General features: G+C 39.5%; 1 protein-coding gene across 1 annotated transcript in view; it reads left to right on the plus strand.

The window, feature by feature from the left end:
* mical1 (microtubule associated monooxygenase, calponin and LIM domain containing 1) overlaps positions 1-20998 on the plus strand; it is a 61138-nt gene that overhangs the window by 32262 nt on the left and 7878 nt on the right. Inside the window, exons 12-18 of the mRNA XM_066670926.1 lie at positions 138-285; positions 1056-1252; positions 15022-15116; positions 15438-15503; positions 16782-16965; positions 17435-17529; positions 18912-19779. Of these exons, the coding sequence (XP_066527023.1) occupies positions 138-285; positions 1056-1252; positions 15022-15116; positions 15438-15503; positions 16782-16965; positions 17435-17529; positions 18912-19779 (1653 nt within the window). The remainder of the gene's footprint in view (positions 1-137; positions 286-1055; positions 1253-15021; positions 15117-15437; positions 15504-16781; positions 16966-17434; positions 17530-18911; positions 19780-20998) is intronic.

Raw genomic sequence — 20998 nt, forward strand, 5'->3', positions numbered from 1 at the left:
TGGCTGGTAACATTATTCAGTGAATTAAACTATAACAACTTTTGACACAGTAGAGTTCTTGCTAATATGATTTAGTTCCACAAATGCTTTCTCTGAAGTAATACATACTGTGACTGGGCAATGCATATTTTGTGCAGGAACACTGGGACGCATGGTGGACCTGTTGAGCTGGTGTCAGAAACACACTGCCTGGTGTGAGCGGGTCCAGGTCAAAGACTTGAGTGAGTCCTGGAGATCTGGCCTTGCCCTGTGTGCCCTGATTCATAACTTCAGACCTCAGATCATGTAAGCATTTTTTTTCACATTTAAGCAGCATTATAAAGTATATTTTACTGATCCAAAACTGGGCCTAGATAATATTGCGGTCAAAAATGTATTTAAATATGTTTATTTTATTTAAGTGTTTGAGATTAATCTAGACAACCTTGGAAGCCTTATTGATCCTATATTTTCTGCCATGATGCCTCAGTTTACCTCTGTATGAAATCGATCCCATCACAATTTAAGTTTGTTTTTTACTTAGGACAGTCCATTTTTATGCATTTTACTGAAATTAGTCCCCCGCATAACCAGGTTAATTCCATTGTTATTTCCCCAAATAAAAAACATATCACAAAGTAATCAACACATTTTTGCTTCTGGTAACATCTGATAAACCTGCAACATTTTTAATACCAGAGTATTATATCTTGTAAAATATCAGGATTAATTTCAAATGCTTTTAAACCGAGTCTTCCGCATCAGCCAAAGAGAAGGCTTTGCCTTTGCAGTTATGATTCATGCAGAGGTCAGCGCCAGTACTGTCCAGAGAAATTTTGAACATAAAGTTTCTTAACTGAATGTGTTCAAGTGATCCGATGTTTAGATGATCATGGCTTTGTATAGAGTCAAATGAAATCTGAACATGATCTGATCAGTAAAAGTAGTATTTTGAGTCACGTTGTTAACCTCTGTATATTCATTATTCATTGCAGCATTTTGCATTTTTTAAAGCACTCCACCTATACTGGTGCTATCTTTTTTGACTAATGCTTACCACTTGTCTTCTTTCACAGAGATATGTCATCACTGGATGAGAATAATGCAGAATATAATAACCAGCTGGCCTTTGACATTCTCCAGAGGGAGTTTGGCATTGAGTCCGTCATGTCTGCCAGGGACATGGCTTCTAACAAACGGATTAACCAGCTATCTGTGGTGCTCTACCTCACACAGGTCCACAATGCATTTATGGAAGCACCGGCGCCAAACGGTAAACATCTAAATGAACCTAGAAATAAACTAGTATACTAATATTAATGTGCATGCTGATAAATTCTAAGGAAAAAAAAAATATTTTTTGAGCATCCAATATTTGAAATAATGAAGTGCCTATCATTGACACAGTTTGCTATTTGTAGCCATAAATTCTTAAGCTCTTTAGTTTACACAGTTTATTAGTTCACTTCTTTTATTTAACTCATGCACACACTTCTCTTTCGCAATAACAGTCACTAGTTGTCTTTAAGGCCACATGCATCCATTTCTTTAAAAAAAAAATTCCCTCCTCTCTCTCAAAGACTCACACTTTCCCCTGTTCTTCAATTGTCAGGACCACCACAGAGTAGGTATAATTTTCATGGTGGATCATTTTCAGCACTGCAGTGACACTGATGTGTTAGTGTGTGTTGTGCTGGTACAAGTGGATCAGACACAGCAGGGCTGCTGGAGATTTTTTAATCCCTCACTATCACTTCTGGACTGAGGACAACCAACACAAACTGTGCAGCAACAGATGAGCTACTGTCTCTGACTTTACATCTTCAAGTTGGACTAGTGAGGGAGGAGTGTCTCACAGAGTGGACACAGGGTTTAAAAACTCCAACAGCACTGCTGTGTCTGAATCACTGGTATCACCATAACACACTAACACAACAATACAACGTAAGTTATTATTGTGATTCTCCAGTTTTTTGCGATTAATACAGTCTGTACAGACTCCATTCATTTCAAAGCTCTCAGCTCTGAGAGGTGTGCTATGTATTTTTAAGTCGATCGGATTTTTCATTTTTAATACATTTAAAAAAAGTTTAAATCCCCTATTGAAATTAATTGGTGGAATGTTCAGATTCAAATCTTAACGGCCATTGATGATGTCACAGTGTCACTCTGCCTGCCATTGAGTCTCGCAGACACAGCACACACGGCCCCTCTCTCCCTGACAGACATTCACCTTTCCAGCTTCATACACTCACTCACGGCTCCCCACAAATACACACATACACACTCACAGACACACACCACACACAGACAGGCAGAAACAATGAAAGGCACATACACACTAATTAGCAAACATTATGATCACCTTCTTGTGTGTACACTCAGTGCCCCCTCTCTCAGCATCACAGGCCAGACAGGAGAACTTTGTAGATCTACAATTAAAAACTGTATTCCATAGGTTGCTCTGCATACCTTGTTAGCATTTTTAAAACCCTCAGTGCCACTGCTGGACTTTAAATAATACACCAACTAAAACATCCAGCCCACAGTGTCCTGTGTCACTGATGAAAGACTAGAGGACGACCGACACACACTGTGCAGCGACAGATGAGCTACACCTATGAGCTAGGGAGGAGTATCTCACAGAATGGACACAGGGTTTAAAAACTCCAGCAGCACTGCTGTGTCTGATCCACTCATAGGTGGTGGTCATAATGTAATGTAAAGTTTGATTGGTCTACACTAAATCATATAGATTGCTACACAATCAAACAAACAAATACACACGCACCCACACAAAATCACATTTACACAGTCACACATACACATACCCACACAGTTACAGACACACACCCACAGGTGCACACACACCTATACAAACACACTCACAGTCTTTCTCACACACATTTCCAGCTCTTTTCAAGCACTATGTATTTCCTTCAGGAATAGTTATTATTATTCTTCAGCCGAACTGCTTAACATACAGGTTTTCAAACTGTGTTTTGAAGCTCTCAGCTCTGAGAGGTGTGCTATGTATTTTTGGAGTAGATCAGATTTTTTAATCTAATTTTTCCATTTTTAATAAATTCACAATTAAACTAAAAAATATCCCCCATTTTAATGAATAGGAGAAATGTTCAGATTCAAATCTTAACTGCCATCAGTGATATCACAGTTATTCTCTAACTGCCACTGAGTCTCACAGACACAGCTCACACGCATGGCCCTTCTCTCTCACTGAAACACACTCACCTCTCCTCCCAGCACAGTCACAGTCTCACACACACAAACACACACCCACCCCACAAACACACGCATGCTGCAATCCAAAGCCTAGGCTGCAGCTGAGGTAGGAGGTGTCCTTCTTAGTAACCTGATCACACAAATGGAATGGATTAAGGACGCTGCATTGTGACGTCACTGGGAATGTCTTATCTGTCTTGAAGCAGTAACATGATTATAAGTTAAAATGAGTTGTATTTGCTTATTAATATTGTCCTGCAAGACAATACTACTAAAAAAACATATACTTCAACCTATAAATACTCAAACTTCATCTTAAACCCTTTACATTTCAACTGGGTTTTGAGGCTCTCTGCTGTGAGGGGTTGATTGGATTTGTAGTTTTTAATAAATTTGTTGTTTTAAAAAATCCCTCATTAAAATGAATGGGTGGAATGTTCAGATTCAAATCTTAACTACCATTGATGAGGCCACATTCACTCTCTAACAAAGGGTTTAAAAACTTGGATCCACTCATTCCTGCACAACACGTCAGTGTCACTGCAGCGCTAAGAATGATCCACCACTCAAATCATACCTGCTCTCTCACACACAATGACACACACACACACACTCACACACTTAATACACAGATAATAGAAATTTGCAGCCACAATTTTGCTGTACTCCTGCATCTCTTGAATCTTAAGCATGTAATGTTTCTAATGGGTCCATGGGATGAAACTTTATTCTTTATTTTTGAAATAATGGCCAAAATAAATTAAGATGTACAATTTAAATAGCACAAAAAACAATAGACCAGTGCAATTAGTTATAAAATGAAATTATTTCAGCATTTGTTCATATCAGTGTGCATGTTTATGAATATCAATACAACAGCTCAAAACCCAGGGTCTTCAGCTGACCTCCATGAAAATCCTCCAGTCACAGAGCAGGCCACTTGAAGTTACTCTTTCATTATTAAAGTGCAGAAACTTTGTTTAAAGGCAGCTAATTTCGTGTTGGTATCTGATCTGAAGTGTTTGTGCCACATGAAGAATGAGCACATGAAAAGCAAATTTTAGTTTTCACAATATTTAGAAGTGCATTGCAGCAAAATTTTCTACCATTGTTATTTATTATATTTATAAAAATATGAATGATATTGATTGTGAAAAGGAATCACATTTCTATTTCCAGTTCAATTTACATGCACTACAACCGGACAATGAAGATCAAAAGTGAAGTTATGTTCGGATGAGTAAAGCAATCATTTTGCCATTCCAATATATAGTTTAACATATCTGTTATTGTGGCCTTATACTGAACTCAGATTTCACCAGCATTTTGCTTAGCTGACTAGAACTAGGAGTTAGCATTAACTCCTAGCCGGACCACTTACTGGGCCAGACTAGACGAGGCAGTTTCGCTTACTGATTGATTGATTGACTGACTGGCTGACTGACTCCTAATTTGAAATGCCTATGTGTGAGTAGGAACGTTATTTCACCTTCTGCTCTTAGTTCAGCCATATTTCACAAGGTGGTGCCACTACACCGTCTATTATTAGTTCAGCCATATTTCACATACCAACGCTTTCTACCAACGAAGGAACAGTTAAAGTTTGTGAACTAAATTTGGAACCATTTGGTGTGTTTCCAAAGACAAACACAAACCAGAAAAAATTGTCTCCAGCTGAATCCAAAATAGAGTAGGTTTTCAGCATGAACTGTGGCTTCGTCCGTGGCCATTTCGAGGTTCTGTAATTCAAGGAAGAGCTCAAAGCTTCGCACACAGCCTTATCACCCAGTGGAGCTGGATGGAGTAATTTACAAGTTCATAAAAATAAATAATAGGAAATAACACAGGAACATGCTCCGTTTGTGCTTTGTCTGCATTAGTTACGTTACTTAGCTGTTCACAAGCTCAGAAGGACTGCTAGGAACTCAGCAACATTTAAACATGTATTACATCTCGCAAAGACATTTTGTGGAAATGTTTATAAAACTCCATATAGTGGCGCACAGCCACATTAAACTTCATGTGATTTACTCTAAACCGGGGATGTCCAATGTCTGGCCCCCGGGCCAAATGCGGCCCACTATAAGATTTTAATTGGCTCGTAGCATTACATTTATGAATACATCATTGTGTTTTTCTTTCACCTGACAGTGGCAGCAGTGCGTTAATATATAGGATATTGCACCACTGTGTAAATGAATTAAGCTAAAGGTAAATGCCATTCATTTCTCCGGGTCAGCAAAGAAATTCACAGAATGACATTTGGTGATGGCTGTAACAACAAAAAAAAACAACGCAAAGTTGACAGTGAAGTGAAGTATTTAAATTTGGATTGTTGGATTTTACATTCTTCTGTATGGAAGCGTATTGCTGCCACACACACACACACACACACACACACACACACACACACACACACACAAAATCCTCAGTATGTTGTTATTATGAGATAAGCATCTTCTTTTTATGAGATATGCCTGTTTCCATTCTGTCAGTGATACCAAACTCTTAAAAACGAGATGCTTATCACATAATTATGAGATGTCATTTTTTGTTTTTACTTTGGTCTTTAAGAATTTTGATTCGAACACCCCTGCTCTGAACCATGTATTCATTCATTTATTATCTGTAACGGCTTCCAGTTCAGGGGCGCGGTGGGTTCAGAGACTACCTGGAATCATTGGGCACAAGGTGGGAATACACCCTGGAGGGGGCACCAGCCCTTCACAGGGCGACACACACACTCACACATTCACTCACACACTCACACCTACGGACACTTGAGTCGCCAATCCACCTACCAACATGTGTTTTTGGACCGTGGGAGGAAACCGGAGCACCCGGAGGAAACCCACGCGGACCCGGGGAGAACACACCAAACTCCTTCACAGCTGCTCTAACCAGTTACACTGAATAAATAGGTAATTGTAATTCTTAAAATCAACATGGTGGTCTTGGTGGTCTTTGTTTTTTGGTGGTAGATCATCTGGTATTTATTTTTAAATGAAATGAACAAGAACAACACTGATGCCTGTGTTTATATATGAAAAAAACGTTGTTCTCCTTTTTTCCCATTTCTGCACTTATTAATCCTGCCCTCCAGTTTTTCTGTACAACACAATCACATAATAAAAACCAGATGTAAACAAAGACATTGATATGAAGCACCAAAGCTTCTCCAGACCTTCCAGGGGATGTATTTAGTGCTTTCCTGTTTTTGAAATGCCAGAAACACCTCTGTGACAATGACTTTATGGCTAATGGTGGCCAGGCTAGACTAGGGTTGCCAAGTTTTCTATTTTCTTGTTTTTGTTTGCAAATCCCTGGTCAGTGACACTGTCTCTTTAAGAGCCTTTTTCCCAGCATGCACTGCTCTGAATGGGCAGTGCTCAGTTTTTTTGCTCTGCTGTGTGTAGCTCAGGAGCTGCGGCAGCAGCACACAGCAGAAGGCAGCAAGTAGCTGAGAAGAGAAATGGCTCATCTGGGCTAGGGTGGGACTCCACCAACCCTGCTACAGCCGACAGATTCACTATCTGCAGGGCACTGAGGGGAGAAATCATCCAGGAAAAAGGTATCAGTGGATCAAATTACACCTCCTGTTGTATGTTTTGGAGGAAACCTTTAACAGCTCTGCCGATGTGAAATCAAGTAGAGCTGTCACTCACACGCAGCTCTGCGTATGTGGATATGACTGTTCTGGAGCAAGGCATGGCTTCTGCCACTGGGGCTTATTTTCCTAATCATCTCATCATGATGCATCATTGAACGATTTGAAGATTTTTCTCTCTGTGGATCTCAGTTTAAAACAGGATTTTAAATACATCAAAAAAAATGATTAAGGGGAGGGACTATTGCATATTTTATAAGTTTAATAATGACCAGCTTCAGTACAGGAGACATCATGAGTGATGCATTTTGAATAGAGCAGTTGTCATGTACAAGTGCATCACAATAAATGAGCATAAAAGTTCATGTATTTCAGTAATTGGATTCAAAAAGTGAAACTTGTATTGTATAGATGCATTACAAACAGAGTGATTTATTTCAAGCATTTATTTCTTTTAATGTGGACTATGGCCAATCAAAACCCAAAAGTCATTATCTTAGAAAATTAGAATATTATATAAGACCAAATTAAAATATTATATTTAATACAGAAATGTTGGCCTACTGAAAAGTCTGTACAGTATATGCACTCAATTCGTGGTTGGGGCTCCTTTTGTATGCATTACTGCATCAATGTGGCGTGGTGTGGAGGGGATCAGTTTTTACGGAAGCCAAGATTGTTGGGTCTGGTGTCTCTCATCTTCCTATTGACATAGATTCTCTATGGGGTTTAGGTCGGGCGAGTTTGCTGGCCAGTCAAGCACAGTGATACTGTGGTTATTAAACCAGGTGTTTGTACTTTTGGCAGCGTGTACAGGAGGAGTCCTGTTGGAAAATGAAATCCTCATCTCCATAAAGCTTCTCAGCAGAGGGAAGCATGAACTGCTCTAAAATTTCTTGATAGACGGCTGCGATGACTTTGGACTTGATATAATACAGTGGACTAACAGCAGATGACATGGCTCCCCAAACATCACTGATTGTGGAAACTTCACACTAGACCTCAAACAGCTTGTGTGCCTCTCCACTCTTTCTCCAGACTCTGGGATCTTGATTTCGAAATGAAATGTAAAATTTACTTTCATCTGAAAACAAGACCACTGAGCAATAATCCTGTCTTTCTCCTTGGCCCAGGTAAGACGCTTCTGGCAATATCTCTGGGTTGTGAGTAGCTTGACACAAGTAATGCGACAGTTGTAGACCATGTCCTGGATACGTGTGTGTGTGTGGTGGCTCTTGAAGCATTGACTCCAGCAGCAGGTTACTCCTTGTGAATCTTCTCCAAATTTTTAATGGCCTTTTCTTTCAAGGCTGCGGTTATCCTTGTTGCTTGTGCACCTTTTTCTATCACACTTTTTCCTTCCACTCATCTTTCCACACTGTAAAAAAAATTCTTAAGCAATAAGTCATGACAAAATATTTTTGTAATTTACCATAACTTATCAAATGAACTTTTGTATTTTCAACTCAATTATGAGTTTTCAGCCTTTCAACTCAAGTTTTTAGATTGCTCCAATGAAGAGGAAATTTGAAGGAGTGAACTTAAAACTGTGAGTTATGGCTATGGCTTTGGAACGATCAGGAAGAGGTCCCAGCATACCCATCTTTTTCACTCTTTTGAGATTTTATTTTCATTGTTGTGCGCTGTGAGGGTGGGAGTAATATACGTGATGTTTTTATGTTGTTTATTGGTGTTTGGACCTATTAGATCTTTCTTTGTAGCGAGAACTGTGTTTTGTCAGAGTGTGAAACACTGCAGCTTTGGTGAGGTCCCAGCTGATTCTCTTTACAAGCATGTTCTGCCTGTTGCCTACTTGTTCTTATTCTCTGATGTTCTTTTCAGAGAGTTTTAATAAAGAGCGTTAAAGGCAACTACAAACTGAATTCCAAAAAAGTTGGGACACTAAACAAATTGTGAATAAAAACTGAATGCAATGATGTGGAGGTGCCAACATCAATTTTTTTTATTCAGAATATAACACAAATCACAGATCAAAAGTTTAAACTGAGAGAATGTATCATTTTAAGGAAAAATATGTTGTTTCAAAATTTCATGGCGTCAACAAATCCAAAAAAAAGTTGGGACAAGGCCATTTTTTACCACTATGTGGCATCCCCCCCTTCTTTTTACAACACTCAACAGACGTCTGGGGACAGAGGAGACCAATTTCTCAAGTTTAGGAATGCTCTCCCATTCATGTCTAATACAGGCCTCTAACTGTTCAATCGTCTTGGGCTTTCTTTGTCGCACCTTCCTCTTTATGATGCGCCAAATGTTCTCTATAGCTGAAAGATCTGGACTGCAGGCTGGCCATTTTAATACCCGGATCCTTCTCCTACGTAGCCATGATGTTGTGATTGCTGCAAGGCAAGGCAAGTTTATTTATAGAGCGCGTTTCATACAGAAGCAATTCAAAGTGCTTTACAGAAAAAGAAACAATTAAATTAAAAGCCAGAATAAAGTCATAAATGTCCAACAAGACAATTACATAAAAAGAGTAAAATGATCAAAAAAATTTAAAATGACAATAAAAGAAAAGAAATAAAGTGCAGAATATTTTAAACTGAGCTGTAGCTGCTCAAACAGGAATGTTTTAAGTCTTGATTTAAAAATGTCTAAAGTCGGAGCTCTTCTAATATTCTCAGACAGCAGGATCCATTTAAAAGCGGCATAGGAGCTAAACGCTGCCTCTCCATGTTTAGTTTTGACCTGAGGCAGGACTAACTGACTAGTTCCTAAAGATCTGAGCGCTCTGTTCAGCTCATATCTCTGTAGCAGATCTGATAAATATGCTGGTCCTACCCCATTTAGACATTTATAGACCAGTAACAACACCTTAACGTCTACTCTGTAACAGACTGGTATCCAGTGTAAGGATTTGAGGATGGGGGTGGTGTGATCTCTTCTTTTGCTCCAAGTGAGACTCTGGGGGCTGTGTTCTGAATCAGCTGAAGCTGTTTAATGGTCTTTTTTGGAAGTCCAGCTAAGAAACCATTACAGTAATCAATCCTGCTAGAAATAAAGGCATGGATAAGTTTCTCCAGGTCTGGTTTAGTCAGAAAATCTCTGTTCTTACTGATGTTCTCAAGATGGTAAAATGCTGATCTAGTAACCGCTTTAATGTGACTACTAAAACTGAGATCTGAATCCATTAATACACCAAGGTTGCGAGCCAGTTCTTTAGATTTGAGGGCCCTCGAGTCCAGATACGTAGCCAAAGCCTTGGAGCCTTTGTCTCTCAGTGCTGTTCCCAAATAGTATAATCTCAGTTTTATCTTTATTCAGCTGCAGAAAATGGTGTCCCATCCAGTTAGTGATGTGTTCAAGGCACTTGCTTAATGAGTCAACTGGGCCAGAGTTGTTTGGGGACAGGGCCATGTAAATCTGAGTATCATCTGCATAGCTGTGATAGGACAGCCCATAGTCCTGTAGAATCTGGGCAAGAGGAAGCAAATATAAATTAAATAAACGTGGACCAAGAATAGAGCCCTGGGGGACACCACAGATTACTGGCATGTTCTCTGAAATAGTATTTTCTATTTCTACAAAGTAGTTCCTGCCTTCCAGGTAAGAAACGAACCACTTCAGGACTGTTCCTGAGAGTCCAACCCAGTTTGCGAGTCTATCTATTATCATTTTAATGTCAATGGTATCAAAGGCAGCACTAAGGTCAAGAAGTAATAGAAGAGATACCTTTCCAGCCTCTGTATTTAAGCGGATGTAATTAATTACCTTGATTAGAGCAGTCTCAGTGCTGTGATTAGACAGGAACCCGGACTGGAATTTGTCTAGGCTACTGTTAATGGACAAGAAACTAGTGATTTGCCTGAAAACTATTTTCTCAATGATTTTGCCAATGAACGGTAAATTAGAAATTGGGCTGTAGTTTCTTATCAGAGATGATTCTAAATTTTTCTTTTTTAAAGAGGCTTTACAACTGCAATTTTTAGTGAGCTTGGAAAACCCCCCGACATGAGTGAGGTGTTTACAATGTGGAGTATGTCTGGTGCTATAGTGTGAAACACACTCTTTAAAAAATTGGTTGGTAGTGTGTCAGCAGAATGTGGACTGGCATTATCTTGTTGAAAAATGCAGGTCTTCCCTGAAAGAGATGATGTCTAGATGGGAGCATATGTTGTTCTAGAACCTGAACATAGTTCTCTGCATTATTGGTGCCTTTCCAGACATGCAAGCTGCCCATGCCACAAGCACTCATGCAACCCCATACCATCAGTGATGCAGGCTTCTGAACGGAGCGTTGATAACAACTTGGGTTATCCTTGTCCTCTCTGGTCCGGATGACATGGCGTCCCAGTGTTCCATAAAGAACTTCAAATCGTGACTCATCTGACCACAGAACAGTCTTCCATTTTGCCACACTCTATTTTAAAAGAGCCCTGGCCCAGTGCAAACGTCTGAGCTTGTGGAGCTTGCTTAGAAATGGCTTCCTCTTTGCACTGTAGAGTTTCAGCTGGCAACGGCGGATGGCACAGTGGATTGTGTTCACTGACAATGCTTTCTGGAAGTATTCCTGAGCCCATTCTCTTATTTCCTTGACAGCGGCATTCCTGTTTGAGGTGCAGTGACGTTTAAGGGCCCGGAGATCACGAGCATCCAGTAGAGTTTTACAGCCTTGACCCTTATGCACAGCAATTGTTCCAGATTCTCTGAATCTTTTGATGATGTTATGCACGGTTGATGATGATAAAAAGTCTTTGCTATTTTACGCTGGCTAACACCATTCTGGTATTGCTGCACTATCTTTCTGCACAACAATGGTGGAATTGGTGATCCTTTTACCATCTTGGCTTCAGAGAGACACTGATACTCTGAGAAGCTCTTTTTATACCCAATTATGTTGTCAATTGACCTAATTATTGTTAATTGGTCTTCCAGCTGTTCGTTATATGCTCAATTTCCTTTTTCCAGCCACTTACTGCTACTTGTCCCAACTTTTTTGGGATTTGCTGACACTGTGAAATTTTGAGTCAACATATTTATCCTTTAAAATGTTACATTTACTCAGATTAAACTTTTGATCTGTCATCTATGTTCTATTACAACTAAAATATTGACATTTGCCATCTCCACATCATTGCATTCAGCTTTTATTCACAATTTGTTTAGTGTCCCAACTTTTTTGGAATCTGGTTTGTATGACACTGGATGTTCTTCTAAGCTTTAATTCAAGTGCCTATATTTGGTGGGGAAAAAAACAACACATTAAGAAATAAATGTTTTGAATGAAATCATCTGTGCCATAATTATTGGCACCCCTGGTGTTAGTACTTTGTACAGCCTCTTTTGCCAACAAGACAGCACTTAATCTTCTCCTATAACTCTTCATAAGATGGGAGAATACAGAAAAGGATCTTCGACCATTCCTCTTTGCTCCACCTCTCTAAATCGTCCAGAGTCCTGGGTCTTCAGCTCACCGCACAGGTTCTCTATTGGGTTGAGGTCTGGGGACTGAGATGGCCATGAGAGGAGCTGGATTTTGTGCCTTGTGAACCATTTTTGAGTAGATTTGGCCACATATTTAGGTTCATTATCTTGCTGAAAGACCCAGTGACAACCCATTTTCAGCTTTCGGGCAGAGGCCACCAGATTCTGATTTAAAATGTTCTGATATTTCAATGAGTTTGTGATCCCATGTATCCTTACAAGGTTCCCAGGTCCTTTGGATGAGAAACAGGCCCACAGCATCACCGATCCTCCCCCATACTTTACTGCGTACTCATCCTTGGTGTTGCGCCAGACCCACTTAGAGTGTTTGTGGCCAAAAAGCTCTATCTTGGTCTCATAAAAAGCACACAGTCCCAGTTAAAATCCCAGTACCGCAGGCAAACTCCACCTGTTTACCTTTATGAGTATAACTCAGAAAAGGCTTTCTCCGTGCATGCCACCAAACAGCTTGTTGGTATGTAGATGGCGCCTGATGGTTGTTTGGGGGAGACCTTGCAACCCCAAGATGCTACCATTTGAGCTTTGGAGAACTTTTTACTTCTCTGACCATCCTTCTGTGTGTGGTGGCGAGATACACTTGCGTCCTCTTTCAGGCTTTGTCACAGTTCAAGATGTTTTGAACATTGTGATGATTGCTCTGACTGTAGATGAGGGCATCTGCAGGTGAGTGGCTATTTTCTTGAAGCCATTGCCTGATTTATGAATGTCAACACACATCTGCTTTCTTGAATAGTGTGTTCTCTTTTCTTTCCCATGTTTAAGGGTGAGTAAGAGAGATAGGCCTCTGTGTAACGCCATATTTATACCCCAGGGAAACAGGAAGTAATGAATTACTAATTAAAGGTTCCTAGATACTTTGATCCACTTTATACACTACAGTAGAAATGACATAAATGGTTAAAAATTTATTTCCAGGAAATTGTTAATGTTGCCAATAATTGTGGAACAGGTCATTTTATGGGAATTAATTATTTTTTTGTCAGGATTTTTCCTTTATTTTTTTTCCCCATTTGATCTGAAGGTTGCTTTTTTCTAATTTTTTTCAGAGTGAGATTATGCTTCTGCAATAAAAAAAAAATCTATTTATTTTAAGGTTTTAACACATTTTAACTAGGGGTGCCAATAATTATAGAGGGTGCTGTACCTATCTTGGAATGAGTCCTTTGTACTTTTAACATGTGTTGAAACAATAAGCAGTTTAAAGTCAAATCAAGTTGCAGAAATTTATTCAAAGCCAAACTTGACTTAAAGTCATGAGTTGAAATAAATAGTAATTCTAATTGGATTTTAAACTCACGTTTTTGAGTTGAAGCTGGTGAATTTTTTTTTACAGTGCATTAATATGCTTGGATACAGCAGGAGGGTGTCAGTGACCGCCTTCTGGATATTTGTCAGCAGTCTTCCCCATGTTTAGCCTACTGAACCAGACTTGGGAACCATTTTCTTAAAATTTTAGGAAACTTTTGCAGGTGTTTTGTGTTGATTATTCGAATTTTCTGAGATAATGACTTTTGGGTTTTCATTTGCTGCAAGCCGTAATCATAAACTTTTAAAAGAAATAAACCACTTTGTTTGAAATGAAATTATGAGTTTCACTTTTTGATGATATTATGATTTATTAAGATGCATCTGTGTCTTGTTGTCTACATCTCTGTTCTGTTACATATTATTTATTCATTCATTCATTATCTGTAAGCGCTTATCCTTACCCTGGAGAACACACCACACTCTTCACAGACAGTCACCCGGAGGAAACCCATGCAGACACAGGGAGAACACACCACACTCCTCACAGACAGTCACCCGAAGCGGGAATCGAACCCACAACTTCCAGGCCCCTGGAGCTGTGTGACTGCGACACTACCTGCTGCACCACCGTGCCTTTGTTACATATTATAGATTATTTAATTCTTCTTTAATACTCCATATATTTACCCACCATTGTTTCTGTATTTAGTCTTTTTTTTATTTACATATTTTGTTTTTAATTGAAATTGAAATTGTTTAATCACAACCAGTGTTCTTGATGTGAAGATTTAAATAGCTCATCATTACTGGATGCTAAAAATGTGGACAGTAAAGGAGAATGGTTTGGTTCCTGTAGAATCTTTTATTTCCATAAATGAGATGTGTGTATTTGATGGTAAAGTTCTAAAAAACCTTGTACAGTGTAAGTAATTTTGTATGCTATTGTATAACTGTACATCCAAGCTGAGAACTGTTTAGAATCAAAGCCAAGGCAATGCAACTGAACCATTTTGAGAGTGTACTCCATCCATCCATCCATTATCTGTAACCGCTTATCCAATTTAGGGTCGCGGGGGGTCCAGAGCCTACCTGGAATCATCGGGCGCAAGGCGGGAATACACCCTGGAGGGGACGCCAGTCCTTCACAGGGCAACACAGACACACACACATTCACTCACACACTCACACCTACGGACACTTTTTGAGTCGCCAATCCACCTGCAACGTGTGTTTTTGGACTGTGGGAGGAAACCGGAGCACCCGGAGGAAACCCACGCGGACACGGGGAGAACACACCAACTCCTCACAGACAGTCACCCGGAGCGGGAATCGAACCCACAACCTCCAGGCCCCTGGAGCTGTGTGACTGCGACACTACCTGCTGCGCCACCGTGCCGCCCGAGAGTGTACTCACTTTAGTCAATTCTCTTTTTTTTTTTTTTTTTTTTTTTTTTTTTTAAATGTCCTGTCCTTCACAGACCAACCCAGCTCCAAGTCACTCTCCCTGTCCAGGACTCGCTCTGCAGTCTTCTTCCTGAACAAGCTCAAACAAAATTCTCTTCAGAGACGCAAGGTAGGTGCTGACACATAACTCCACACTAGCAGATCCTGCACACAAAGCCCTGTTCACACTGTAGACTGCAGTCGGTCGATACTGATAGCTCTGGCTTGTGTGAATTAAGTAGAGCATGAAGTTTCTACTTGGCCAGCAGCACTATAATGAACCATCAGTGTGTAATTACTGTTCAAGAGCCAGTGCTATTTACCTCGTTGCCAGACCATGCATCCAGTTTCTCAACAACTAATGCAAATAACATTAAAATTATTGTGCTGGGAGTTGGGGGGCAAGTTACGTAACATGAGCTGAAAACAACATGAACTGTGTGCCACTTAGGAGCATCTGGCATCCAAGCGAGAGAAAAGAGAGCAAGATATGAAGGAGGAAGAAGAGAAGAAAGATGTGAGTAGTGTAACAGTCTTTATGAAATGTGGAACATGTGTCTGTGCTGTTGAACATTGGATACCCATCTATGAGAAGCATCTTGCAGATGTAATTACGCTATGTAGCTTGTTGTATCTTTTATCTTGCCAATAAGCGAAAAGAGACATGACGTAATTGAGGCTTATGAATATAGACTGTGTGATTGTATAAATAATTCTTAACAGTTTGTTAAATCCCATGGCTGTGGTATATAATCCAAATCCTGTATAATTTGGAATACAATCTCATTACATTGTTGTACGCTGACTTAAGTGCATTTCTTCTAGAGCTGCATAATAAATCAGATTTAGGGATACAGAAATAAAACAGCAATTAACCTAATGTACAATCCCAGAGTGCAAATTCTTTCCTGTGCTTACATACACTGATTTATTATGTCCAAACTTCACCCTGTAAAACTATTTCAATTGTCATGATGGTTCTCAATCCCACGTGCATTAAAGATGTAAAGCAAGAATAATCCATAAGGGGCTTCTTTTTTTCTTTTTTTTTTTTTTCTTTTTTTAAGAAATAAATTTCTGTATTTATTATGGTTTTGCTGGATATTCAGTCAGGCTATTTTTTCCTATGGCTTTATGAAAAGTAATATTTAATTAGCATATGGATTCTGCCATGTGAAATTAAGTTACAATTTTGGAGATACCGATTTATCTGTGGTAGCTACAGTATATTTCTTTTTTTTTTTTTTTTTTTTTTTTGCATATTTTGTATCTTTTAGGTGAATAAATAGGTTTTAAAGCCTTTTTTTATAACATGTATTTGGCTTTATAATTATTTCAAAATTCAAACATTCTCAAAACATGCTTTTGTCATTTTATTGTATTGTTGTGTAGTATTAAAAATGAGTTTTCCAAAAGTATCAAACGCTATGTCCACAATGGCTAACTTCAATCCACCACTTTTAAAAAATCTAAACCAAATCTCACACGTACTTTTGGGTAAAGTATTATCCCCAAAAACAAAACAAATACACTTCGTTAGCACTATTTCCTTAATGGACCTTAAGTAACCAGTGACAAATACATTCTTCTCACTTACCATTTTTAGACTAGATTTTTAGGTCATATGTTTTTGAATAAAATGACAAAAGAGCAGGAGAAAGTTTGAATTACAATTATACATTTCACAAAAAAGCTACAAGACATGTGTCTTGTACAACTACATCTGTTACACACTGTTATATTTCTTCCTAGTCCAGTAGCTGACCTTTATTTTGTCTTGCCCTGTGCTCTATAGCTTGTGTCTGCAGAGCCAACCACAAATCTGGGCAGCAGTGAGCTATGTTACTTTTGCCAGCAGCAGCTCTACGTGCTGGAGAGGGGCAGTGCCGAGGGCAAATTCTTCCACCGCAGTTGCTTCACATGCCAGCAGTGTGGTACCACGCTGCGCCAGGGAGGATATACTTTCTATCCTGACACAGGTATGCCACTGCTTGAATTTTCTTTTGTAGTTTTTGGGTTTTATATATATATATATATATATATGTGTGTGTGTGTGTGTGTGCGCGTTTTTTGCTAGCTTTGTATAAAGCTCACATTACCATATTTTTGAGATAGCACTGTCTCTCAGCAGTAAATATACTAGATCATTTTGGCCACTACAGAGTAAATCCAGAACTTTCTATTTCCCAATACAATTTTTTTTTAGTTACCTGTGTATCCTTAGTGTCTCCATTGGACTTTAATAGCTGGTTTGGTTGTAGTCCCCGATACCATCTCTTGGAATAAAACGGCACTGGCTGAATTATTCATCATTGGGATTAAGGATACATGCATATTCCCCCATCACACTTTTCAGCACTTTGCTATCTTCAGCAAAAGAGTACGACTGCATGCCAATACACACCTGCCCTGCCATCCTTAGCTGTTTACTGTCTGGTTTATCCACAGGGAGGTTCTACTGTGAGCAGCATTCAGAGCCTGTGGAGAAAAAGGGGGAAGAGGAGGAGCATTTGGAGCAAGCAGATCTGCCCACAGGGGTGGAGGTATGGACCATATCAGAGCTAATTACACTGCATATTAATATGCCAATCCATTTCAATTTGTTTTATTAAAGTCAGGCTGTTGTTTTTAGTAATATGAATGTGTTTTTACTGACTGAGTATATTCATCCATATCATTTAAACATTCAAAACAAATTTCTCTTTGCTTATGCATTGTTTGATGTTTAAGATGCTTCACAAATTTTTCTTGCTTCATTCTTTTAAAGAAAAGTGGTCATTTGCTAACATCTTCACATTTAAGTATTTTAACCCACTATGTTTCCTGGTTTTTAACAAAATACACATTGAACTCTTGGATATTCCTAAATATTCTCCTTGTTGTAGAAGCATATAACAAATGAAGCTTGCAAATACACAATAAGACATCCAATACCAAAACTATCATAACCTAAATAAATACAGTGAAACCTTGAATGATGAGATACGAGCCGTTGCTCAGTCGATGTTTTTGCTTTAATAGATCTGCGTTTACGAGCGAGTGAGCTTATGCCACCTGCCACTAGATATCCCAATGAGCGGTTAGCCGTGCATCTCTGTCATATCACTGTTTTTGTTTTGTTTTTTGTAGCCTTAAGTGTGTAGTGAGTAAAATAAGTTAAGCGATAGAGCACTGGGAACAAAACTCAGCCAATCTCCTCCCCCTCCGTAAAATAAGGTAAATACACTTAATAGAACCAGTTTATTTTTTACATTCTCTTTTATTATGTATATATATAAATTATTTGTTATTTAAAAAAATCAATTAATTAATAGCGTTTCAATTCATTTTAATGGGGAAATTTAATTTGGGAGCGGCACGGTGGCGCAGCAGGTAGTGTCACAGTCACACAGCTCGAGGGACCTGGAGGTTGTGGGTTCAATTCCCACTCTGGGTGACTGTCTGTGAGGAGTGTGGTGTGTTCTCTCTGTGTCTGCGTGGGTTTCCTCCGGGTGCTCCGGTTTCTTCCCACAGTCCAATTACACGTTGGTAGGTGGATTGGCGACTCAAAAAGTGTCGTAGGTGTGAGTGAATGTGTGTGTAGCCCTATAAAGGACTGGCGCCCCCTCCAGGGTGTGTTCCCGCCTTGCACGCAATGATTCCAGAGAGAGAGAGAGAGAGAGAGAGACTTGCCGTACAGCAGACCTATATCCTGTAGAAATTAACTTTCACAAGACATGGCTGAAACTAAATTACCTGTGTGCTGCACTTTTTTTTTTAAATAAGCAGGCTTTTTACAGCACAGTGTTACTGTTGTTTAACAGATGAATCATGTAGTTGACCTTGTATTTAACAGATCCCCATTGTAAAAATGATAGATCTTTTTAAGGCATATTATCAGATTATGATATTAAATTAAGTATGTATTTATTCACCATTTCTTCAGGATCATTTCCAGGCCAGCGAGAATGAACAGAGCGGGGGGGAAAAAGAAAAAAATGAAGAGAATAAAAAGGAGCATCACAAAGAGAGCCAGTCAAACAAGCCTCTTCCCTCATTTCGTTCCGTGAGGAGAAAAAGTTCTTATAAGATCTCGACAGACCCTCACTGTGATGAAATAACAGAATCTAACACCCTTGAAGACCAAGAGTACCAGCTGGCAACAAGAGCTGCAAAAGACACTAAAAAGCCTGGAATACCTACAATGGAAACTGACCCCAATCAAAATGGGGCAGACAACTTTGAAGTCCCAGTTCCAGCCCCACGCGGTTCCCGCAACCCCCCCCTAGCACCAGTCCCTAAACCCCGCACTGTCCATAATATAGTACCCTCCCCCACACACAGCGAGGAGAACCAAGACCTCACCACCTCATCAAGACAAGTAACCATCTCTGAAAATGAAGAGAATAATGAGCCAACCCCACCTACCCAGAGAGAAAATGGCATTCTTGAAGGGATGCCTGATTCCAGACCCAAACAGCCCCTTAAAAAGCTACAGTTGTCAGTCGAGGAGAAGACTCAGCTTATGAACTTGAGCTTTAGTCAGGACTCAGACTCTGAGACACCGGCATCTTCATCTGCAGCTTCTACTTCTTCATCATCCAAGCCACATGATGGTGGTGAGGAGGAAGGCTACTGGAGTGGAGGGCCATCGCAGGGCCATATTCGAGAACAGAAGCATCGCAGGTGTTTCAGAAAGAAGGGCGAGAACAAAGTTGCATCAGTTCAGCCAGGAAGGGTCAGGTCTAAATTCTCTCCATGGAATCTGTCCTCTCCGCGGCTGCGTCAGCGCTTCAGCGTGCTTCTTCCTGCTGGTAGGACCATATATTTCATCTATTGTTTTCTTTATCTATCATGCCAAACATATTTTAAACCAAAAGTGGCCAACTTTGGTCTTGGGTTATTATAGCACAGTAGTTTCTTTTTTGAAAATCACAATTCAAATACAACAAAGTTCAGGCAAGTTCACTGATAGTTTGAATCTATTTAACAGATTATTTCAATTGATTTATTACATTTAAAGATCAATTTAACAATCTTTAAAGTGAACATGGCTCCTCAGACAAAAAGGAATCGCCTTGTATGTTTAAACTGGTAGTACATTTAGGCTCCTACAGATGGCCCTGCACGTGGATGATCTGGCTATTAACAGATGTAGGGTGTGTGGGGAAACTCTTTGATGAAGAAGAAGTGGAACAGTGCAGTGAATGTCTTATATTCAAAGGGTATAGTGTGAAGGAAGTAGCTGAAATTACAGGTGTATGCATATAGTTATATGGGTCAACCAGCAGTGACAAAAATTTCTACAGGAAATTCTTGTCAGAATATTGCTGAAAGGTGAAATTGGACCACCAGCGAGTTTCACAGTTTGTGACTGAAAATCATGTAGCTTCCAGGCAAGAATTGCCTCTATTCAGTCCTGCCCAACGAATTTCTTAAGGAGCACTCAAGGTCTTTTCTAACTTCTGCTCATAAAGTGGCCAGATTACAGTGGGAGAAGAGACAAAAATTGGACTGTTCGCTACTGGAAATGTGTTATCTGGTCAGAGGAATCTCATTTCATGGTGCTAGGCATCATGTTCGTAGTAGATCTTAGGAAATCTTCAGTAAGAACAGCCCTTTTCAGAATGACATGTTCCTTTAAATGAGAATGAGACACAGCTCAGTTCAATGTGAGAGCCCAGGAACGACAAGCGAGAAGCAGAAGCTCAGGTTTTTAACCATTTTCTCTTTTGATCTCCTTTCTCATTTTTGACATTATTTAATCAGCACTCACATTGTGTGCTCTATGCTCATTATGTCTTATTTTTCTTTTTTTCTTTGCTCCTTTTAATTGCGTATATGTGCCCTCACAATAGGTCCAGATCTGTGCTTTGAGACACTCAGACAGAATCCAAACAATTAGTTTTATGTTTATTGACATGGTCTATTCACATCAAGTATGCACTAAAATATAAACAAATGTGATTTTTTACATAGTGGAACCATCACACCAAGCAATTAAATGCCATACACATCTCCTCGTTCAGGATC

Source organism: Hoplias malabaricus, chromosome 5, assembly GCF_029633855.1.
Source record: "Hoplias malabaricus isolate fHopMal1 chromosome 5, fHopMal1.hap1, whole genome shotgun sequence".
NCBI lineage: Eukaryota > Metazoa > Chordata > Actinopteri > Characiformes > Erythrinidae > Hoplias > Hoplias malabaricus.